This window comes from Eulemur rufifrons, chromosome 15, assembly GCF_041146395.1.
Source record: "Eulemur rufifrons isolate Redbay chromosome 15, OSU_ERuf_1, whole genome shotgun sequence".
NCBI lineage: Eukaryota > Metazoa > Chordata > Mammalia > Primates > Lemuridae > Eulemur > Eulemur rufifrons.
In genome coordinates, this window is record NC_090997.1 from 94,943,007 (window position 1) to 94,962,789 (window position 19,783).

A 19,783-nucleotide genomic window follows, 5' to 3' on the forward strand; every position below is an offset into this window, starting at 1 on the left:
CAGGTTAGAGTGCAGTGGTGTGATCATAGCTCACTGCAACCTCAAACTCCTGGGCTCAAGAGCTCCTCCTGCCTCAGCCTCCCAAGTAGCTAGAACTACAGGCATGCCACGCCTAGCTAATTTTTTTTATGTTTTGTAGAGACAGAGTCTCACCATTGCCCAGGCTGACCTCAAACTCCTGACCTCAAGCAATCCTCCTGCCTCAGCCTCCCCAAAGTGCTAGGATTATAGGCATGAGCCACTATGCCTGGCCGAAAAGATACCTTTTAAAAGCCGTCACCTTCAGAACAATGTTTCTGAATAGAGAAGGAGTTGGGAACTTCCAAAGAAAGACTAGAATCAAATGAAAACTATATTCTAGTGGTTGTAGCCATTGGCTACAAAAGTCTTATAATGTTTTAGTGTAACTGGGCAGGTAAGTATTAATGAATTGGGGTTTATTAGCCAAAAACACATGTAGCCAAAAGGATTTTGGTCTCAGTATTCCAGTTGCTTACACACTTTCAGTAGGACTTAGGTACCAGGCCTCATCTGCCCAGGGTATAAGAGCCAGTATGTGCTGGAGCTGGCATATAGACCCATATTTGAGTCCAAATCCCATGCTCTATCTCACTGTCTTTCTCTGAATTCTTACTAGGTGAGCACAAGCTCCATTTTGGAATATTTTTAAAGTTAATTAAGATTGTTTTCATTGAGGAAATTCAACCCAGAAATGTTAAGCTTGCCAAAGACGTGCACTCATCAGGCAAAACCCTGCATTTATTTCCTGGTCTTTATTCAGCACCCTTTGCAAAGTTAGGGAACTGTATACAAGACCCCGCCCCTCTTACTTCTGACACCAATTGCTAGTTCATAGGTCCCAAGACCACCTTCAGGTTTGATAATTCACTAGAGAAAACTCACTGAAATCTGCTATACTCATGGTTCTGGTTCATTACAGTGGAAGTTTATAGATTAAAATCAGGCAAGGGAAGGGACACTGGGGGCTGAGTCTAGGAAAGTCGCAAATGCAGAGCTTCCACTTGCCTCCTCCTGGTGGAATGGTTGGCATTAATTCTTTCAGCAGTGATGTGTGGCAATACCTAGAGAGTATTGCCAATCAGGGAAGTTCGCCTGAGTGTGGGTGTCCAGAGGTTTTACTGGGGCTCGATCACATAGACATGGTTGACTACCCACGTGGCTGGCCTCAGTCTCAGGCTGATACCACATGATCCAAAGCCCCCACCCTCAGTCACATCCTTGGACTATCTGGTATGGCCCAACCCTCCAGGTAGACAAAGACACTTTGTACAGGCAGACATTCTAGGGGCTTAGAGCTCACCTCTCAGGAGCTGAGAGCAGGTAAATTCTTTGCTATATGCTCTTAGAAGCAGGATGACTTGAGAATAATGATGATGTTGATGATGATAATAATGATGAAAATAAGGAAGAAAGAGATGGCATTACAGGAAAAGCCACATGGGCCTTGCTTTTTGATGCACCCCCCCTGACCCCCCGTAATTAATAATTGTTATTTTTATAAAAGCTACAGTAGAGGAGGCACAGGCTGTAAAGGGCAGTGCACCTGGTTGGCATTTTCAGATGATTGATTGTGACTTTGTGGCCTTTTCTTATTCATTAAATTCAGAAGGATCAACCCCATGTTAAAAAAGCTCCACATTCTCTTCCTGTGATTAGACTTATCTAGACAGAAGAAAGACTATAAATGAAAGACAATTTGACACATGCCTTTTGGATGTCCATATGTTTAATAAAGAGAATTATTACCAAAAACAAATTCCAAAAAGTTTGGAAATGAGTTTCTTTTATTTAGGCAAGATTTGTGTATTTGTAGCAAATAATATTCTCCCTTGTGGACAGTAGGACACTTGGTGAAGTTACTTTAGTTCCTTAATGATTATAAAGTGGGAGATTGTAATTTTGCTGAATTTACTCCATTGATTATTTACAGTGGCTGGATTATTTGTATGGATTTTCTTTTATGTTGCCTGAATTGCAAGTGTAAAGATTCTGAGAAAGCTGTTAGTAAGTGAAGGGAGAATTAAGGGCTATAAGGTAGACTCTGGGGAGGGCAAACGAACTGTCCTGCTGTACACAAATAAAGAGTTGGAATTTGGGTGAAAAATAAATTACTCCGAGAGCAGTGGACCGGATCTCCAACACAGATTAGTGGGAGTTCTCTCACAGTGGAACAAATTAATATTTAAAGGCTGATAGTTAAGAAAATAAATGGACAACATAGTGTCAGTGGTTTTAAGTCAAAGGTGGGGGGCAGGGAAGAGGATGTGGTGAAGACCTTCAGGAATGTATCTTGGTGGAAGTTATGACAACAGCAGCCACAAACCCTTCCCCATAACGGATTCATAAGCCTCTTTTCAGATAATGAAAAATAGGATCAGTTCTGGTGTGCCCTGGTAGTAGATGAACCTCGCTAAAGATAAACATGCCATCCCTCCAGAAAAAAGAGAGAAATCAAATATTTCTGTGCTGAGTGTGGACAGGCTGGCTGTGGAGCCGATGAATGCCTGTGACTCCAGGGTGCAAATCCCAGCCTCACCCGGAGCCGGGGCCACCCTAAAGCTGAGCCCCACGGTGCCCACTCACTGCCTGCCTGCCGGGCCTCCTGAATGACCCGGATATCCAAGCAGATAAAAGTTACATGTGATTTTTAAATGCTTAGCTGTTTCTTTGGGTAAGGACATTTTGCCATTTGGGGCAATTCTCAGATGTCACCATCACCTTTTCCAAGAAGCCCGTACTACCCTTCCCATTTTCCTCACTTGTCTAAACTCGTGGATCTGGAACTTCTTCTCTCCCTCCACCCCATTCACACCTTACCTGATTCTCACCAGTCCGTTGAAAGTCAGGCTTTTTGGAGGAAGTGTCAGGTAGCTACTTAGAACTTGGGTGGAGAGGACTCCATTTGCCGTCAGTTGGCAGTGGGACTCCTGTGAATATGCAGTTTTAAGGAAGTAACTGGTGGGTTGAGGGACAAAGAGGAGGCAGGGCTTAGAGCATCCACACGGATCCCAGCCTTGGGAATCCTCCCTGCTGTTTCTCACCTCTCCATAAGGAGTGGATGGTATTTTTGGAAAAGCAGGTTGAGCGTCCAGAGTTCTTCTGAGCACCCTTTATTAGAGCTTGCAGAATTTATACAGTCACTGTGGTTGGTGAAACTACTCTCTGAGCTGTGATTTTAAGCATTTCTTTTAGAAGTTCTTTTGTCAGGAAATACTTCTAATCCAAGGTATACTGCATGATATTGATTTATCTTAATCAGCTTTTTTAATGACTCAAAATGCTTGAAAGAATGACCTAAGTATAGTTTATGCACAAAACAGTGATTTGCAATGATTCTGTGGTTTCTCCTTTTCCTATTTTCCAGTGGGCCCATCTTTTTTAAGCAGCACATTATTTTCAACGAGTGTAGCAGATTAATTACTTTGAATGACTAGGGAAGGCTACCAGACACCTGGCTGTGGTGATAATGACAAAATGTGTGTCCATCCGCTGCCTCTGGTGCAGGAGGAAGCAGGTGGGGGTAGGAGTGGGGTAGTGGACTGTGAAAGCCACAGAGCCCAGGGGGGATGGCAGGTGGGGAGCTCAGAACAGGGCGTGGCTGCTGCAATACCTTGTCCCTGTGACAGAGCCACAAGGCAGAAACTTCAGAGCGAGAAAGGACCGTCTGCTTTCATGGCTGCTGCCAGATCTGGACTTCATTCTTTTTTACAAGTCTCTTACAAATCAGGTGGTTGAATGTTGTATCAAATCAGTTTCCCAAGCTCCCTGGAAATGTTAGTTTCTTTCTACTGCCCTTTGATCTCCCCTCTGTGTGTGTGTTTCAGTGTGTGTGAGAGTGTGAAGGAATATTCTAGGCTCCACCCTTCCCTAAACGCTTCTCATCTTCCCTGACTCTCCCAGGTTGGCCTAGTTTTCCAGGGCTTAGAGGAGCATCTCTAGATCCTACGTAGTTGTTGGTCCAGTTGATACTTTGTACAGGTTTTTTCTTACTCAACTGACATTTAAAGATTCTATTAATAGTGTCCTCTCTTTCTGTTTCTTCACTTTTATGCCACAGTTGTAGCAATTAATTGCTTCATTCATATATGCCTTTACTTTGCAAACCTTTACCGAGCCCCTCTTGTATATTGAGTGCTGTGCTAGGAAAACAAAGATCATCAGTAAGACTCTTGCAACCAAGTAGCGGTGACAAGGATGCGCATGGATTATTGTGTATGCGTTTTAACTGTGTAAATAATATTTTGCAAGTTTTCTTTTTTGGGTTACTTATTTTGTCCAACATCAGATGTTTGAATTTATCCATGTTAATACAGGAGGCTCTAGTGTGTTCATTTTATTACTGTACAGCATTCCTTTGTATTAATATACTGTACTATATGTATCCATTCTTCTGCTGATACTCACTTAGGCTGTGTTCAGTTTTTAATTATTGCGAACAATGGTGCAGTAGAATAATTATTGTTGACTTGTTGCCTTGTGTCCAAGATTTTCTCCAAGGAATACAAGAAATGGAGTTGCTCTTAGATGCCTGCACCAGCTTGCATGCCCCCAGCAGGATATGAGAATTCCCTTTTAACCATTCTCATACCTGGTATTGCTAAACTTTAAAAGTTTTGCCAATCTGATGATATCTTATTGTTTCAACATATCTTTTACTGACTGCTAGGGAAGCTGGGTACTCTTTTTTCCCCAACATGCTTATTGGCTATTTGTTTTTCCTTTTCTAGGAATTTCCATTTCAAATTCTATGCCCACTTTTCTTTTGAGTTGTTAGTGTTTTTCCTTTAATTTTTAAGAGTTCTTTATTTTCTGGATTTCAAGGATTGTTCTGGATGACAATCCTTGACCTTGATGTAGGTTGCAAACTTGTCTGTGGAGCTTATTTTCACTTGTGTTGTCTTTTGTGTACAGAAGTTTTAATTTTAATTTAAGCCAAATTTCTTAATAATATCTTCTATGGCTTATGCTATTTTAAAAGTCTTATTTAAAAAATCTTTCACTACTCTAGTGTCTTAAATATAGTCTCTTTATATTTAGTTTTGAAAGTTTTCATTTTTGCCTTTTACACTCAGGTATTCAAACCCCCTTGAATTTATTTTTGTGTATGATATGAGGTAGGGACCTAATTTTATGTGTGGCCACATTGTCCTAGTACCATTTATTCAACAGTCCGTTCCCCACTGCCCTGTACACCACTTGTGCCATAGCTCAGGTTTCCCTGTATGTAGGGACTATTTCTGGCTATCTGTCTACCCCTGCACGCTGTCTCAATTACCAGGGCTTATAATAAGTTCTTAGTAAGGGTCCGGTGAGCTCACAATTTTCTTATTCAAACTGTCTTAACTATTTGCAAATATTGTATTTTGACTAGAATTGCATTTAAATTTATGGCCTAATTTGGAGGGAAAAGAGGTCGTGATAACGGTTTGTTGAGGACACAAAAAGTGGACCCTGTAACTTCCTGAAGGGGTGGAACAGGTTGGAGGAAGGGTGGGTGACAGTGAGCTCACTTTTGGTCATTTGGGACTGATCTGCCTGGGGGGCGCCCTGGTGATCTCTGGCAGCCACAAGGAATGAGGATCTGGATCTCAGGGTGAAACCAGAGCTAGAGATGAGATCTGAGAGTCACCAGCGTTCCTGGCCTTGAGGAGCCTGGGAACAGCTTTGGAGAAGGCAGCAGTTAGTCAGCGGGTGGTGGCAGTGGGGAGGGCCCAACGAAGGGGTGTAGGAGGTAGGTCAGGGCCCCAAGTAGAGACCGTATAGTAAGTCTTCATGTAACATCAATAGGTTCTTGGAAACTGCAACTTTAAGCAAAACAACATATAACGAAACCAATTTTACCATAGGCTAATTGTTACAAACAAGAGTGACGTTCCTACGGTATATTTCTGTTCACAGAAATATCACCAAACTACTAAATAAAGACCAAAACACTTCTAATGTTAAACACTGAAATAAATGTGAGCTAATACACATTTAAGAAGGATTAATAAAAACAAGTGAGATAATTCTTTGCCCAGTTTGTGGGGAATCAGTGAGTGACGGCGGTCATAGCAGTGGTGGGCTAAATCAAGGTGCGAATGTTTGCAAAGCAGAAATCGTCAGGAGTGCCTCCTCCCACCACGACGTTCAAAAACAGACAGTAATTAATGTGGTGCGGGGTTGCCAGGTGCTTAAATACTGCATCGTTTATTGTCGTGCATTTGTGTGATTATCATATACTTTACGAATTTTTGTTTTACAATAATTTGTGTTCATTCATTCGTCCATTTTCCAACCTGCTTATTCCAGTTCAGGGTCTTGGGTGGCTGCAGCCTGTCCTGGCAGCTCAGGGTACCAGGTGGGAACCACAGCACGCACCCACACACACGCACCCACACACCAGCACCCATGCTCACACTAGGGTTGGAGACACGCCGATGAACCTGAGGGGCACAGCTTCAGGCTGTGGGAGGAAACCAGGGTACCTGGAGAAAACCCACACAGACAGTGGCCCCAGTGGGAATTGATTTGTTTTCTCAAATGATGTTATTTGAGGATCTGCTGCGGAGGGAAGTAGACAAGCTCCTTGAAAAAACCCAAAAGATCTATTATCACTATACATCTGCAAGAATGGCTGAGATGAAAAATACTGACAACCCAGAGTGTTGGTGAAAATGTGGACACACTGGAATTCTCACACCTGCTAGGGGGAATGTGAAATGGAGCAATCACTTTAGAAAACTGTTTGGGGTTTTAGAAAAAGTTAAACACGCACATTCTACCACGCAGCCACTGCATTGCTAAGTATTTACTCAAAAGAAACAAAAAAAAATGACCACACAAATACTCATACAAGGATATTCCTACCTGCCTTATTCACAATGATCAAAAACTCAAAACGACCCAAGCGCCGTCCATCAGTAGATGGATGGGTAAACAAACGGCACGCCGTGCGGTGGGACGCCGCTCCGCAATGCAAAGGCCAAAGTGCTGATGCACACGGCAATATGACGAATCTCAGATATATTGGGTGAAAGAAGCCAGGCAAAAAACAGGACATAATGAATGATTCCATTTACATAAAATGCAAACTAATTTATAGTGATAGAATCCTGGGGCTGGGGCCAGATGAACTCTCGCAGGGAAACAGGACATCTTTGGGGCGATAGAAATGTTCCGCATCTTGATTGGGATGGTGAATTCTTGGGCATAACCAATTGTCAACACTCATCAAATGATACACTTTAAATAGACTAAATTATTGCTCGATGAAGCCGATAACTTAAAAAAAGAAAGAAAAAAGGAAGGAAAAGCGTCCTTAGTAGTGTCAAATGAGGAGAACTGGGTAGGGGCAATGGATGTGGCCACGAGAACAGTCTCGATGATTCGGGGGCAGGCTGGGCAGGATTTCAGTGGGTAGAAAATTCAGCACTCTGGTTCCCTCTTTTCTTCCTTTTCCTCCTTCCACTCCCTCTTTCCTCCTTTCTCCCTCCTTTGCTGTCTCTTTTCCTTCTCTCCTAATTTATGAGTTAGCTAGAATAGGAGGTAGTCACAAAGGCTCTTGAGATGTTTGTTGTCCCCTCGAGGAAGAGGCTCTGAGGAAATGGTTCACCCCCCCTCCCCCGGGATAATTTTCAGTCTTCCTGGAGGCCAAGTTCTTTGCATGTCTGTCATCCCTTCCCCCATACTTGAAAATTAAGATGCTATGTTTATCCTACGCATTTCAAGTCATTTTAGTTTAGTTTGTAGTTAGACTACGATTACCTAACCTGGTTGCTTAATAAAAAGAGATTTCTTACCCTGGGCAGCGAGGTGCAGACAGAGGGAATGGTAACCCCCCACCCCAGGGCAGTGATTCCGGGTGCCTGATGCCTTCGTACTAACACAGGGTTTGAATCTTGGTCTGACCACACAGCAGCTCTGTGACCTCAGTCGAGGCCCCTCTGAGCCTATTTTGCAACACTTGTCATGATTACGTGAGACAGAATGTGAAAATAGCCAGAGTGCCTGCCCCACAAAAGCTGCCCAGTAAGTATGAGCTAAATGTGAGCCCCAGACAGGTGTTCGGTGGCCCGAGAGCAAGGCGCTGTGCCGATCGAAACAGAAATGCACACGCCAGGGGAAAGACCGTCCCCGCGTGAATGAGCGTATTAACAAGGTGAATGCAGAGCGTTCTCAGATCCAAAAATAGTGCCCGGGGCTGAGGTAGGGGGCCTGCCCCAGGGTCATTTAGAAAGGCATTTATTGAAGAAGGGAAGCTTTCAGCTGTTCTAAGGGAGGGAGGTTTGGTGGAGGGGAGGGTGGGCTCCCTCCACATGCAGAGCGATAGGGGCCACGTTCAAAGGCTCAGAGCAGTCAGCAGGAGAAGGAAGAGCTAAAGGAGGAGGAGGTGCTTGTTGGTGCTGCTGCTGCTCCGTGTGTGTGCGTGTGTGTGTGTGTGTGTGTGTGTGTTGATGGGAGGGAGCTATTGGGAAATTCTGCCGAAGGAATGTTTCCAAGCCCATTTCGAACACTTCATGATGTGAAGAACAAATACACTCTGTAGTCACTTGTAGTCCCTTGAGGGCGGAAGTCACGCAGTGGAAGTGGCTGTGGAGTGGCTGACTGTGGTCGCAGGCTGTTGCTCAGACTGCAGGGAGGAGAGAGAGGCCAAGGGCAGCGAATCTGCTGAGGAAGGTGCTCTGGGAACCACAGCCCGGGACCAGGCAGGGCTGAGAAAGGCCAGTGTGGATTTTCTCAGCAACTGTATCCTCTGTCGCCTAAAGCTGGGAGAGCCGACCAGCACCGAGGGTGAACATTTGCAGGGTGACCAACAGCCTCCTCGGAAGAAACCCGTGTGTGCTGCTCCCAGCGTGGCGCCCGAACCTGGGACTGAGCATGGTCTCACTGGTGTCACATGATTCTCACCTGCCTTCATCGTCAGACTTTTCCCACAGGGACAGGGAGGAGCGGATAGGCTACGTTTTCTTAGTGTAGTCAAAGTAGCGTATCACTGATTTGAATTTGTATAGACTGGATATGTTCTTATCTCAAAGTTCAGTGTGGTCTCGATGGAGATGATGGTGACAGGGGTGAGCACTTGTACAGCTCTCACTACCGTCTGAGCACATCCCCAAACACATGACGTGCATTAATCATTAATCATTAAGCATTCAGTCATTTAATTCTAACAGCAGCCCTGCGGGGTAGCTTTTATTGTCATTGCTCCCCCTTACACAAAAGGAAAACAGAGACTAAAATGATTAGTCTTTAAGTGGAGCATGAGGATTGGAAGCAGGTCATCTGGCTCCAAATGCCTCTCCTCACCACGTGGCTATTCTGCTTCTCACTGTGTGCGTGTAGGGTGACTCCTTCCTTATAGGAACAAACCCATTACGATTTTTTTAGACATTTGTTTCAAAGGATCCTCCTATGTTTGTGATCCAAGGTCTTTATCTTCTGTTTCTCTGCTTCTTGCATCACTGTACAAGTCTCAGTCCTCGGGACACAGGGCCCCAGCCTCGTTCTGTGCCTGCTGGGTGAGTCCAGGAGGGCATGGTGGCCCACAGGGAGCCTGGCGGCTGGGAGGCAGATTCTAAGGTGCAGACCTAGGGTCTCTGAGGTAGCGATTTGAGGAGCATTTGGACAAAAGCTGCTGAGGCATTCTTCAAAGCTGCTTGTCTTGAAAGATGGGTCAGGGCACATGTTTGACAGTTAGTTGAAATAGTATTTCAACTGTTAGGAAACTGGAATGGCCAGATCTTAGAAACTGCTGGAGAGACAGTTAAAAAAATTTCCCTTCAAAGAGTGATGGGAGAAGGAGAGGAGGAGGAGGGAGGAGGGAGGAGGGAAGGAGAGGAAGAGGGAGCCAGCCCACCCAGAGCAGACATTCTGGGTTCTGTGGCCTTTGTTATCCAGAGCTTCTGGCCTTCCGAGGTCTCCTGGAGCTGTGACCCTCTTTTGCCCTGTCATCTGCTGTGGGAGTCAGTGCAGGAGAAGCTGAGCTGGCCCGGCAGGGGCCAGTGCCCACACCCAGTACCGCGGCTCATGCCTGACCTCGGCTGGGCCCACTTTGGGTTTAATTCGCTCTTCTTTCCCTGATTCCTAAGATGGAAGCTGAGGTCCTTCCCGGTGGCCTGGGAGCTCCGGGAAGGCGGGGCCTCTGCCGCCTTCTGCTCTGCGTCTCAGCACCTGGGTAGAGTCTGGCACAGTGGGGGCTCAGTGCACACGTGGCAAACTCAGTCGGCATCAAGAGACATGATTCAAATATTTGCTTTGTGACCTTAGGCAAATGACTTGCAGTGAACTGGAACACTGGTTTTTCTGAACTGCAAAACTACCGTGGATTAAGTGTGGGGACATGTAAGGAGGCTGCCGAGAGAGGGCCTCCAGCCGAGCTCGTTCCCTCCTCTTCTTTGGTTGAGCACAGCCAGTGCCAGATCCCAGTACAGAGCCCACATCCGCCAGGGGGTTCCTCGTCTGTCCTCACCCACCCTTTTAGCCAGACTGGAAGGTCAAAAAGGAGTCGAGTGCCCTTTTTTGAATATTGCAAAAGACCCTGCTCTTTGTGGTTAGAGAATTGCCTTAAATAAATTACCATTTTCATTTGGAAATCCCGCAACTGGGGAAGCAGTTGTGTTCATCCTTTCCTTCAGCCTGTTCAGGGCAAGTACTGGTTACATGGCAAGAGGCTGTGTAAAGGCAGTAGTGAAACATCCGGCTTAGAGACAGCCTGGTTTTTTATAAAATGCACACAGAACATTTACCAGCATAGACATATTCTGGGCCAGAAAGCAAGTCTCAAATTTAAAAGGATTCAAGTCATATAATGTATGTTCTTTGACTATAATGGAATTAAATTAGAAATCAGTAACAGAAAAATACCTGGGAAATCTCCAAATATTTGGAAACTCAATGACACATTTCTAAATAACCTATAGTCCAAAGAAGAAATCAAAAGGGAAATTAGAAGCTATTTTGAACTGAATGGAAATAAAAACACATTATATCAAAATTGTGAGATGCCACTAAAGCAGTGCTTAGAGGGGAACATACAGCAACAAATGTCTGTGTGAGAAAAGGTCTCAGATCATGACCTCAGCGTCCACCCTAGGAATCAAGAAGAGCAAATTAAACCCAGAGTAGGGTAAAGAAAGGAAATAATAAAGATGAAGACAGAAATCAGTGAAATAGAAAAAGAAAATCAGTGAAACAAACCTGATTCTCTGGAAAGGTCAACACAACTGATAACAGACACAGAGAGAAGACAAATTGTCAGGAATGAGAGAGGTGACTCCATTATAGCGTCTACAGATATGATGAACCATCTTGTGCCAGTAAATTCAACAATCTGTGTGAAATAGGCGTGTGACAGTGTGATATTATAAGAAATACGTATTTGATCTCTACCCCCAGTTCTTGGCACAGAGCTCTAAAACCCTTGTAGTTTCCTGAGCACTCGGGGTGCAAGGTGCATCTTTTGTTCCAACATTTGTTTGACCCCAGTTCCTGACCCAGAGCTCCTTATCCCTTGGAATTTCTGGGGTGACAGGAGCATCTGTTGTTGTAATGAGGCAAATCTTGGTGGGCTTCTGGATAGGGACTGGTCACCAGAGAGACCAAGCCATGAGTAGAAGCTTGGAACTTTCAGCCTCCATAAAGGAGAGAAGGGCTGGAGATTGAGTTAATAATAGATCCTGTCTACATGATGAAACCTTCATAAAAATCCCTGAACTACGGGGCTGGGAGAGCTTCTGGGTTGCTGAACACATGGAGGTGCCGGGAGGTTTGTGTGCCTGGAGAGGGCTTGGGAGCTCTGCGCCCCTTCCCCATACCCTGTCCTGTACATCTCCCCATGTGGCTGTTCATCTGTATCCTTTATCATATCCTGTATTAATATAATGCACCAATAAATGTAAGTAAGCGTTTCCTTGAGTTCTGTGAGTTGCTCTAGCACATTACTGCAGCCAAGGCAGGGGCCATCGGAAACTCAGTTTGTAGCTGGTTGGTCAGAAGTATAGGTCACAACCTGAGACCTGGAATTGGCATCTGAAGTGGGGGGCAGTCTTGTGGGGTGGGTGTTCTAACTTAAACTCCAAGTAAATAGTGTCAGAATTGAATTGCACCATTGGCTCTGCTAAAGAACTGCTTGGTGTGTAGGGAAACTCCCTGCCCCCCCCCCCCACCCCCGCAAACCTCCCCACACATTTTGATGGCCAGAAATGTGCTGTGTTGACCGTGAGAGTAAGCAAAACAGTTTTGTTCTTCCTATCTCATATAGGTAAATTTCTTAAAAGGTAGGACCTTTCAAAACTTCCCCTCAAACAAACAAGCAAACAAAATTCCAGGCCCAGACAGCTTCGCTGGGGAATTTTAACAGACTCTACATAATCTCTTCCAGAAACTTGAAAAGGCAGGAATACTTCCCAATTCATTCTATCCAACATGGTAGCCACTAGACATACACGGGTGTGGAATACTTGAAATGTGGCTAGTATGGTTACCAAAATGAATTTTCAGTTTTACTTATTTTAATTAATTTCAATTTAAGTAGGCACATATCGCTAGTGGCAACTGTATTGAATAGTCCAGGTCTATAGAGATTGTTGTGTGTTGACAAACTATGGGACGGATCCCATTAGCTGGTCTCAACCTGCATTTTTTCAGAATAAAATATTAATAGCAAGAGTTATATTTTTTCAGGAAACTTTTGTTCCAATCTGGTATCTCTGTGGGTCACACATCGTTGTTTTGTTGTTTTGTTTTGTTTTGTTTTGAAGGTGAAAGCCACTGATCCAGATGCTGGTGGTGCCCATATTAATGTCTTCAGCCATAAGCTGAGACCCAAAGTCACATGTATCTATCATCTTGACATCTCATGGCAAATCTGTAAATCTGTTTTTTTTCTTCCAGCTATCCCCCATCTCAGCAGAGGGCACCACCTTGTCATCTAGCTGCAGAGGAATGGTGACCTTAATTCCCTTCTTTCCTGTCCTCCCCTCCCATTCAGTCCAACAGCAAGGTCTATTGGCTCTGAAATGGGTGCAAAATCTACCATTCCCATTTGCATCAAGGTACCCTAAGCCTCGGCCTCCCTTCTCTGGGGCATGCGATGGCTCCAAATTGGTCTGTCCTTCATTCTTGTCTTCCTGAGCCCCATTCTTCACACAGCAGCCAAAGGGATCTTTCAAAAACATAAATCCGATGTTGTTGCTCCCCTACTCCAAGGCTCCAGTGACTTCCCATTGTGCCAGCAGTGTTCTGTCATTGCCCTGGTGACCTGGCCCAGCACCTCCAGTGTCGCTGCACCACGCTCACCCTGGCCATTCCACACCAAGGACACCCCCTTTCTTGCTTGTTTCTCCCCAAGGCTCTGCACGTGTGCTGTGACCTAGGTCCCCCAGATCTTCCCAAGCTGGCCTCTCTCTGTTAATTCAGGTCCCAACTCACAGGTCATTTTCTCAAAGGGACAGCCCTGCTCTCACTAAATCAGCATCCCTAGCCCAAGTCTGAGTAATTTTCTTGGGGGAGTAAATGAAATGTGTTGTTATGGAGATGGAGTGCTTTTGAGTAATAGAAACCAAGAACCATCAAAGTATTTTTGACTAGAGATCCTTGAATCTTCTTTGAGAATCATCTGTAATAACAAAATCCTTCTGTGCAAGTGGTGTTGCCAAGTTTCTATATGGAGAATAAATATTGGTCTTGCTATTTTTTAGCTTAGCTGAGTACTCCATTATGCAAATTTAATGAACAGTTTAAAATATGCACATTATGCACAATACAGTATATTATGATATAGACATATAAATTATGTTGATGTAAAATTTAAAATGAGTTTCTCATTAATGTTAATATATCATAAGCATAGGACAAACTATATCATTTATTTAAACTTTTTAATTTTTGAAATTTACGCACATAATCAATTTTTTAAGAAAATTTGAATTATCAAATTACTTTTGTCTTGAAGAGAAAGGTTTGTAATTTGGGGTATATTATTTCTTATGTGGCTTTAGTCTTTACTTTGTGAAATATATTACTAAAATAGTGCGGAAAAATTACCAGAGTTATCAACAAAGTAAATTACAGGGTTTGTGATTCTGACCTTTGCTTGAAAAAAAAGAAAAAAGGAAATTTACACTCAAATACCAAAACTCTGAAACTTTTTGCAGGAGTCATTTGCATAACAGATTCCAAAAATGACTAAATTAAAACTGTATATGCAGTATACTATATATTGGTTAAACCACATAGTAAAAGAGGCAATAGGGAATGTATTTAACTTTTCAAAATGAAAATTGAATTACAAATGGGAACGTATGGCATTATTTCATCCTAGAAAATTCTTTAAGTTGGATAGTGCTCAGAAAATTAAAATAGGACTTCCATTTTACTTCACTTGTACTCCATTCTGTCCAAGTTCAGAAACAGTGATGAGTGATGATTAAAATGTTTATGTCATTTGACCCTCTTCTGGGATGGCTCTCCAAAGAGAATAATCCAACCTACAAAGATTTATGCACAAAGATGCTAGCTATGCCAGTGTTTATAATTTTGAAAAGCCAGGAACCGTCCAACTATTCATTGATGGGGGAATTTAGCAGATTGCACAACATCCATACAATAAAGGATTGTATAACCATTAACATTAATTTTTAATGTTTAATGTTATGGGAAAAAGCTTCTGGCATAATGCTAAGTGAAAAAAAAGATATGTTTATATGGTCTGATCTTAATTAGGTCAAAACAGTATCCATAAAAGAAAATATGTTAATAGTGGTTACTTCTAAGGACTACGTTGTTGCTGGTTTGTATTTTCCAGTTTTTTTAGAAAAATGACATATTATTTTTATAATAGCAAAAGATTGTTTAAAAAATTGTGGTGGCTAATAAAATAGTAAATATTTAAGCTTATTGTGTTTTAGAGCTGGAGAGTAGTACGGGGCTCATTTAGTCTGGGAGCTCAGGACTGAGAAGGGAGACTGGGAGCTGTTTTTCAGAAGTCCTCAGTGCACAGCAACGTTTCTTGTGTTTTTGCTCAGGTGGTCCCTGACGTGCTCAGTTCTGTCCCTCACAGGCTATCGCTTGCTGACCAGAAAGTCTGACTGCCTGTCAGCTTTGTCTTTGACAAATATAAAATAGGAAGATGAGGTGATTGTTACCCAATATATATGACTTATTTGGTAGCCAAACATTTTAAAACAGCAGGCAACAATGACAGATTCCTGATGGCATAAAGTGGGAGCCATTCTAGGCTGTTTTTCAGTCTTTGGGTTCTAATCTATTTATAGGTTATCAAATCCTTAGTGGGTCTTCCCCTGCATTACTTTGTAAGTGAAATTAGAGTAGGAAAATACTAGAGTATTATATGTAGGAAGTATTCTGTAAATTTTAATTCTAGGAGTGTGTCTGTAGGTACTCAATTATAATGTAAAATGTGTTTTGGGCTTCATTTTGTTTTGCTCTTTTACCTATGGTTTGCCGTCAAAAAAGTCCAAAGACTCTTAGTGAGGTCTAGACCAGTGGTTCTCAGTATGCTATGGGGATTAGTAGCACCAGTGTCATTTGGGAGCTTGCCAGAAATGCAAATTCTCAGGCCCCACTCCAGGTCTACTGACTCAGAAGCTTTGGTGGTGGGGTCCAGCACTCTATGGTTTAATAAGTTCTGTCTTAGTCTGTTTTCTGTTGCTGTAACAGAATAACACAGACGGGGTAATTTATAAAAATAGAGGTTTAGTTAGTTCATGGTTCTGGAAGCTGGGCAGTCCAAGTGCATGGCAACAGCATCTGGCGAGGGCCTTCTTGTGTCATAACTCAGTGGAGGTTGCCACATGGTGAGAGGGCAAGAAGAGCATGCATGTCCACTTAGGCCTCTCTTCCTCTTCTTATAAAGCCACCAGTCCTATTATAGGGACCTTACCCGGATGACCTTATCTAATCCTAGTTACCTCCCAAAGGCCCCACCTCCAAATGTCATCAACGTATGAATTTGGGGATTACATTTCAAACATATGAAATTTGGGGGACAAACTCAAACCAAAGCAGTCCCCCTGGTAGTTCTGATGCACATTCAAATTTGAGAGCCACTGGTCTAGCATTGCTATTCCTGGTGTGGTCCAGGGACTAACACTGACATCACCTGTGAGCTAGTTTGGAAACGCAGAATCTCAGACGCCAACCTGGACATACTCACTCAGAATCTACAAGACCCCCAGGTGATTTGTATAAGCAGTAGGGCTGAGTAGCACCGGTGTAAACACAAATTCCTCAGTGAGTGAAAGTGGCCTGGAGAGTAAATCAGTAAGAAGGCTTTGTGGTGTGAAGTTTATGTACTCTTCATTTGTTTAAAAATTTCCTGTATTATACCAGTTGGGGTTAACATATCCAAACAAATTCGTCAACTAAAGTTAACTGCAGTTGATATCAATTACTTTAAGCAGATTTTTAAACACAAATTTTAATAGTGACTACTCATATTAACTTCATCTAATCTCTTTTAGGAATTTATCAAAGAGCTGCTTTCTCGGATAAGAGGCATGAGGAAACTGAGCCCTCCGCAGAAGAAGAGTGTATGATGCTGGAACAGGGTGGAACTCTCCCAGAGATGAAGACAGGGTCCTGGGATTTGGATTTCATGAAGACTTTTGTTACAGAATAGTTGTCCTAATGAGCAACTTTTTTTTTTTTTTTTTTTTTTGGTATGGGGGGGGAATCTATTAGGCATTTATTCAAGAGCGTTTCTTTCTTTTTTTTTTTTTTTAAAGGTTTTTGTTAGTGTAATATTTTAATAGCAAAGATATCACAACTCTGGCCACAGCCCAACCAAGGATTATCAAAGCAGGTGGACGTCCAAGGATGGGCCAGGCCAGGCAGCATTTTCTGAAAGGACTCAGATGTTTAGGTACCTTACGATACAGGGAAAATGGCTTTCTTACAACTAGTTTGATAATACTTTTTTCTCAAGTTGTATATTTGACTCAGCTGTCAAATTTCTCATACTTGTATATATCCACACAAAACTAAGTTAAAATGTAGATGTGAGTTTTATTTCATATGGATGGAATAAGCTTGTGGTCGTCCTTAAATTGGAGGTCCCAGCACATGTGTTTGCTAGAGGCCGCCAGGCATTCTTCCTGTGAGTGCTGCTGTCTGTCAACATTCACTTTATGCACCAAAGTGAAAGAATTCAGTGTATCCGTTGTTTTAATGAGCTACCCTACAAAAATGTTGAGTTGGTCAAGGGCTTGATTTATGGACTTTATATTATTTCATTGGTTGGGATGCTTTGCCAGGTCATGTACTTATTGCCTCATTTGTGGTCTTTTAAAGTTTTATGAACCTTTAATTTGCAGAACTAACCTGATTTCTAGAGAAATGCCTATGCTATCTGAGCAGTGTTTTGCAATGGAAGAAGGAAGCCCTGTGTAGCAATGAATTCTCTGCTTTCAACCAAATACTTTGTATTACTCTCTCCCCATGAAAGCAGATCAAAAGGAAGTTAGCAGACTGTCTTCCTCCTTAGAAATAGGTCCCTTCTATGCCTGGTTGCATCAGACTGGAGGGTGTGAACAGCTTGTTGCAAAAATGTAGATGTGAGAAAGCCCCGCCTTCTCTTAAGACAGTCGATAGTGGGGAAGCATTTGCTGGTTTGGAAGTGTGGAGATTGCATTGCCTGCTTCTCTCAATTGGCTTATGGTGAGGACTTTGGGCTCTCCTGGCCCTAATTGTGCACCCTGATCCCCGTGCTTGCAGCTAGGCCTGGGCACCTGCCCTGCCCCTCTTGGTTACAAAATCAAAATTTAGTTGGGATGTGGGCAGGGTCAAAGGTTAGGAGTAGAAACTCTTCCTTCCCTCCAGGAGGCCCCTGCTGCCTCCCACAGAAACTCTGCCTACGGGGAGCTGTCTCCAGGTGGCCCTGTCCAAGGATGGGGGTCAGGCATTTTATATCAAGGGTGCTCTGAACATATTTTATTTTTTAAGAGAAATATGTTTGTGAATTTTACGTATACTGGCAAGCTTTCGAAAATGTATTTAATTTTGTAATGTTTACCAATGATTTATTTACAAGCTATTTACTCAAATAAATGGAGCTGCTTACAAGTCTGTTTCCATGGATGCCTCTGCTACAAGTCTGTTTCCATGGATGCCTTGCAGACACATTACCACGATGGTTGGGCTTTGTCGGGTTCTCTGAAGAGGAGGGTACCAAGCACCTGTATCTAGCTTTTCATTTTCAAGGCACTTTTAGGCATTTAATCCTGGACCTCTCCTGAGATGTCTTCAGATCAGGTGGTGAAAGCAAAAGAGCCTGGACACATTCGTGGGCCGAGAAAGAAACAGAGTGTGAGCCCTGTGTGCTCCGCCCTGCCTGGCTTCTACTCCAGCACTCCGAGACCATGCCTCTCTCATTTAATTAGAACTCCCTTTTTCCCCATTTGATAGGAAGCCTCAAAAAGATTTCAAATTCATAAAATACTCCAATTATTGTTAGGATGCCACGCACCATACAAATCAGAAGAATACAGAATTTGCAGGATGTCTATTGGACTTGTTGACCAGCCTACATGATGGTCTTCAGATGAAGCAACAATTAACTTCCTCAAAAGTTGTCTGACCCCACCATGCACACACTCTCCACTGCCCCTTCCCTCCCTGCTCAGGGCCTGACCTCACCTAATCCCCCAAGAGCTCCAGCCAGAAGCCTGGGCTCTTCCCTAACTCCCCAGCACGCCCCCTGTCACCAAGCTGGTCCTCTGCGAATACCTCTCAAACCTGTCCCATGGTCAACTTCCCTGGATTGCTGCAGCCATCCTGGCACCATGTCGACTTGTCTCTCTCTGGTCTGTTCTCAACCCGGGAGCCAAAAGGATCTCATCACTACCCCGCTGCTTAAAACCCAACCCCCCTCGGCAAGCTGTGTGAAGAACTTTGTCCCTGCCTCTCTTGCCTCATCTTTTAGCCTTGTGCTAATGTTCAGTTCCACTGAATTCCTTGGGGTTTCTGGACATCCTGTGCATTTTCTCCTCTGGGGGGCTGTAAAATCTATTGCCTTGGCCTGGAACTCGCTCTCTGCCAACAGACTCTATGCAGAGAGCTGGATTAGATCCCATCTGAGTGTGTTCACCCACAGCCCCAGCCTTTGCCGTGTCGTGGCGTGCATCCACGGTGTCATTACTGTGTGCCCACGTGCTGTCTCTTCCCTTAGACTCCAGGATCCTTAAGGTTGAGACAGGACTTAAGCATCTGGTCCTGTGCTTGGCCCACCAAAGAGATTAGTGTGTGTTTGCCAATTCAATAACCGTGACAAAAGATTCTTAAAGAAAACTCCACTGTTCTTCCCAGTGACAGTAGTGGTTCTTAAATATGAGTGTACATTTGGATCACCTGGGAAGCTTTAAAAACAGCTGAAGCCTGGGCCTCGGTCCTAATTAAATCAGCATCTCTAGGACCAGAGCTGGGGCATTTTTCCAAGCTCCCTAGATCAAGCACTACCAGGCCATTGTGTCATTCTTGTGCTGTCAGATGGTTCGGCACACGAGTTTGACCTCAGATCTCCACGTTTATACTATTATAGCAGATGGCAGCTATGACATTAGCACATTGGCTACTTCTCATACAGAGAGTCTCTACTACGGGAATGGCTCTACCTTCTAGTTCCGTCTCATTGAACAGCCACCTGCAGGGCTCTTCCTCACTCCCGAGAACCAAGGGGCTCACTTGAACGCCGGGAAATCTGATGGACTCGCTCCCATGTACAACAGCCACAATAAAAGCACTGGGCTGAGTGGTTACGTGCCTG

The 19,783-nt window shown here is 43.6% G+C and overlaps 1 protein-coding gene across 1 annotated transcript in view; it reads left to right on the forward strand.

Moving 5' to 3' along the window:
- Positions 1–18,113, forward strand: part of PPP1R14C (protein phosphatase 1 regulatory inhibitor subunit 14C) — an 80,460-nt gene extending 62,347 nt beyond the window's left edge. The window contains exon 4 of the mRNA XM_069489186.1: positions 16,485–18,113. Coding sequence (XP_069345287.1) covers positions 16,485–16,559 — 75 coding nt within the window. The 3' untranslated portion in view covers positions 16,560–18,113. The remainder of the gene's footprint in view (positions 1–16,484) is intronic.
- Positions 18,114–19,783: the final 1,670 nt, after the last annotated feature.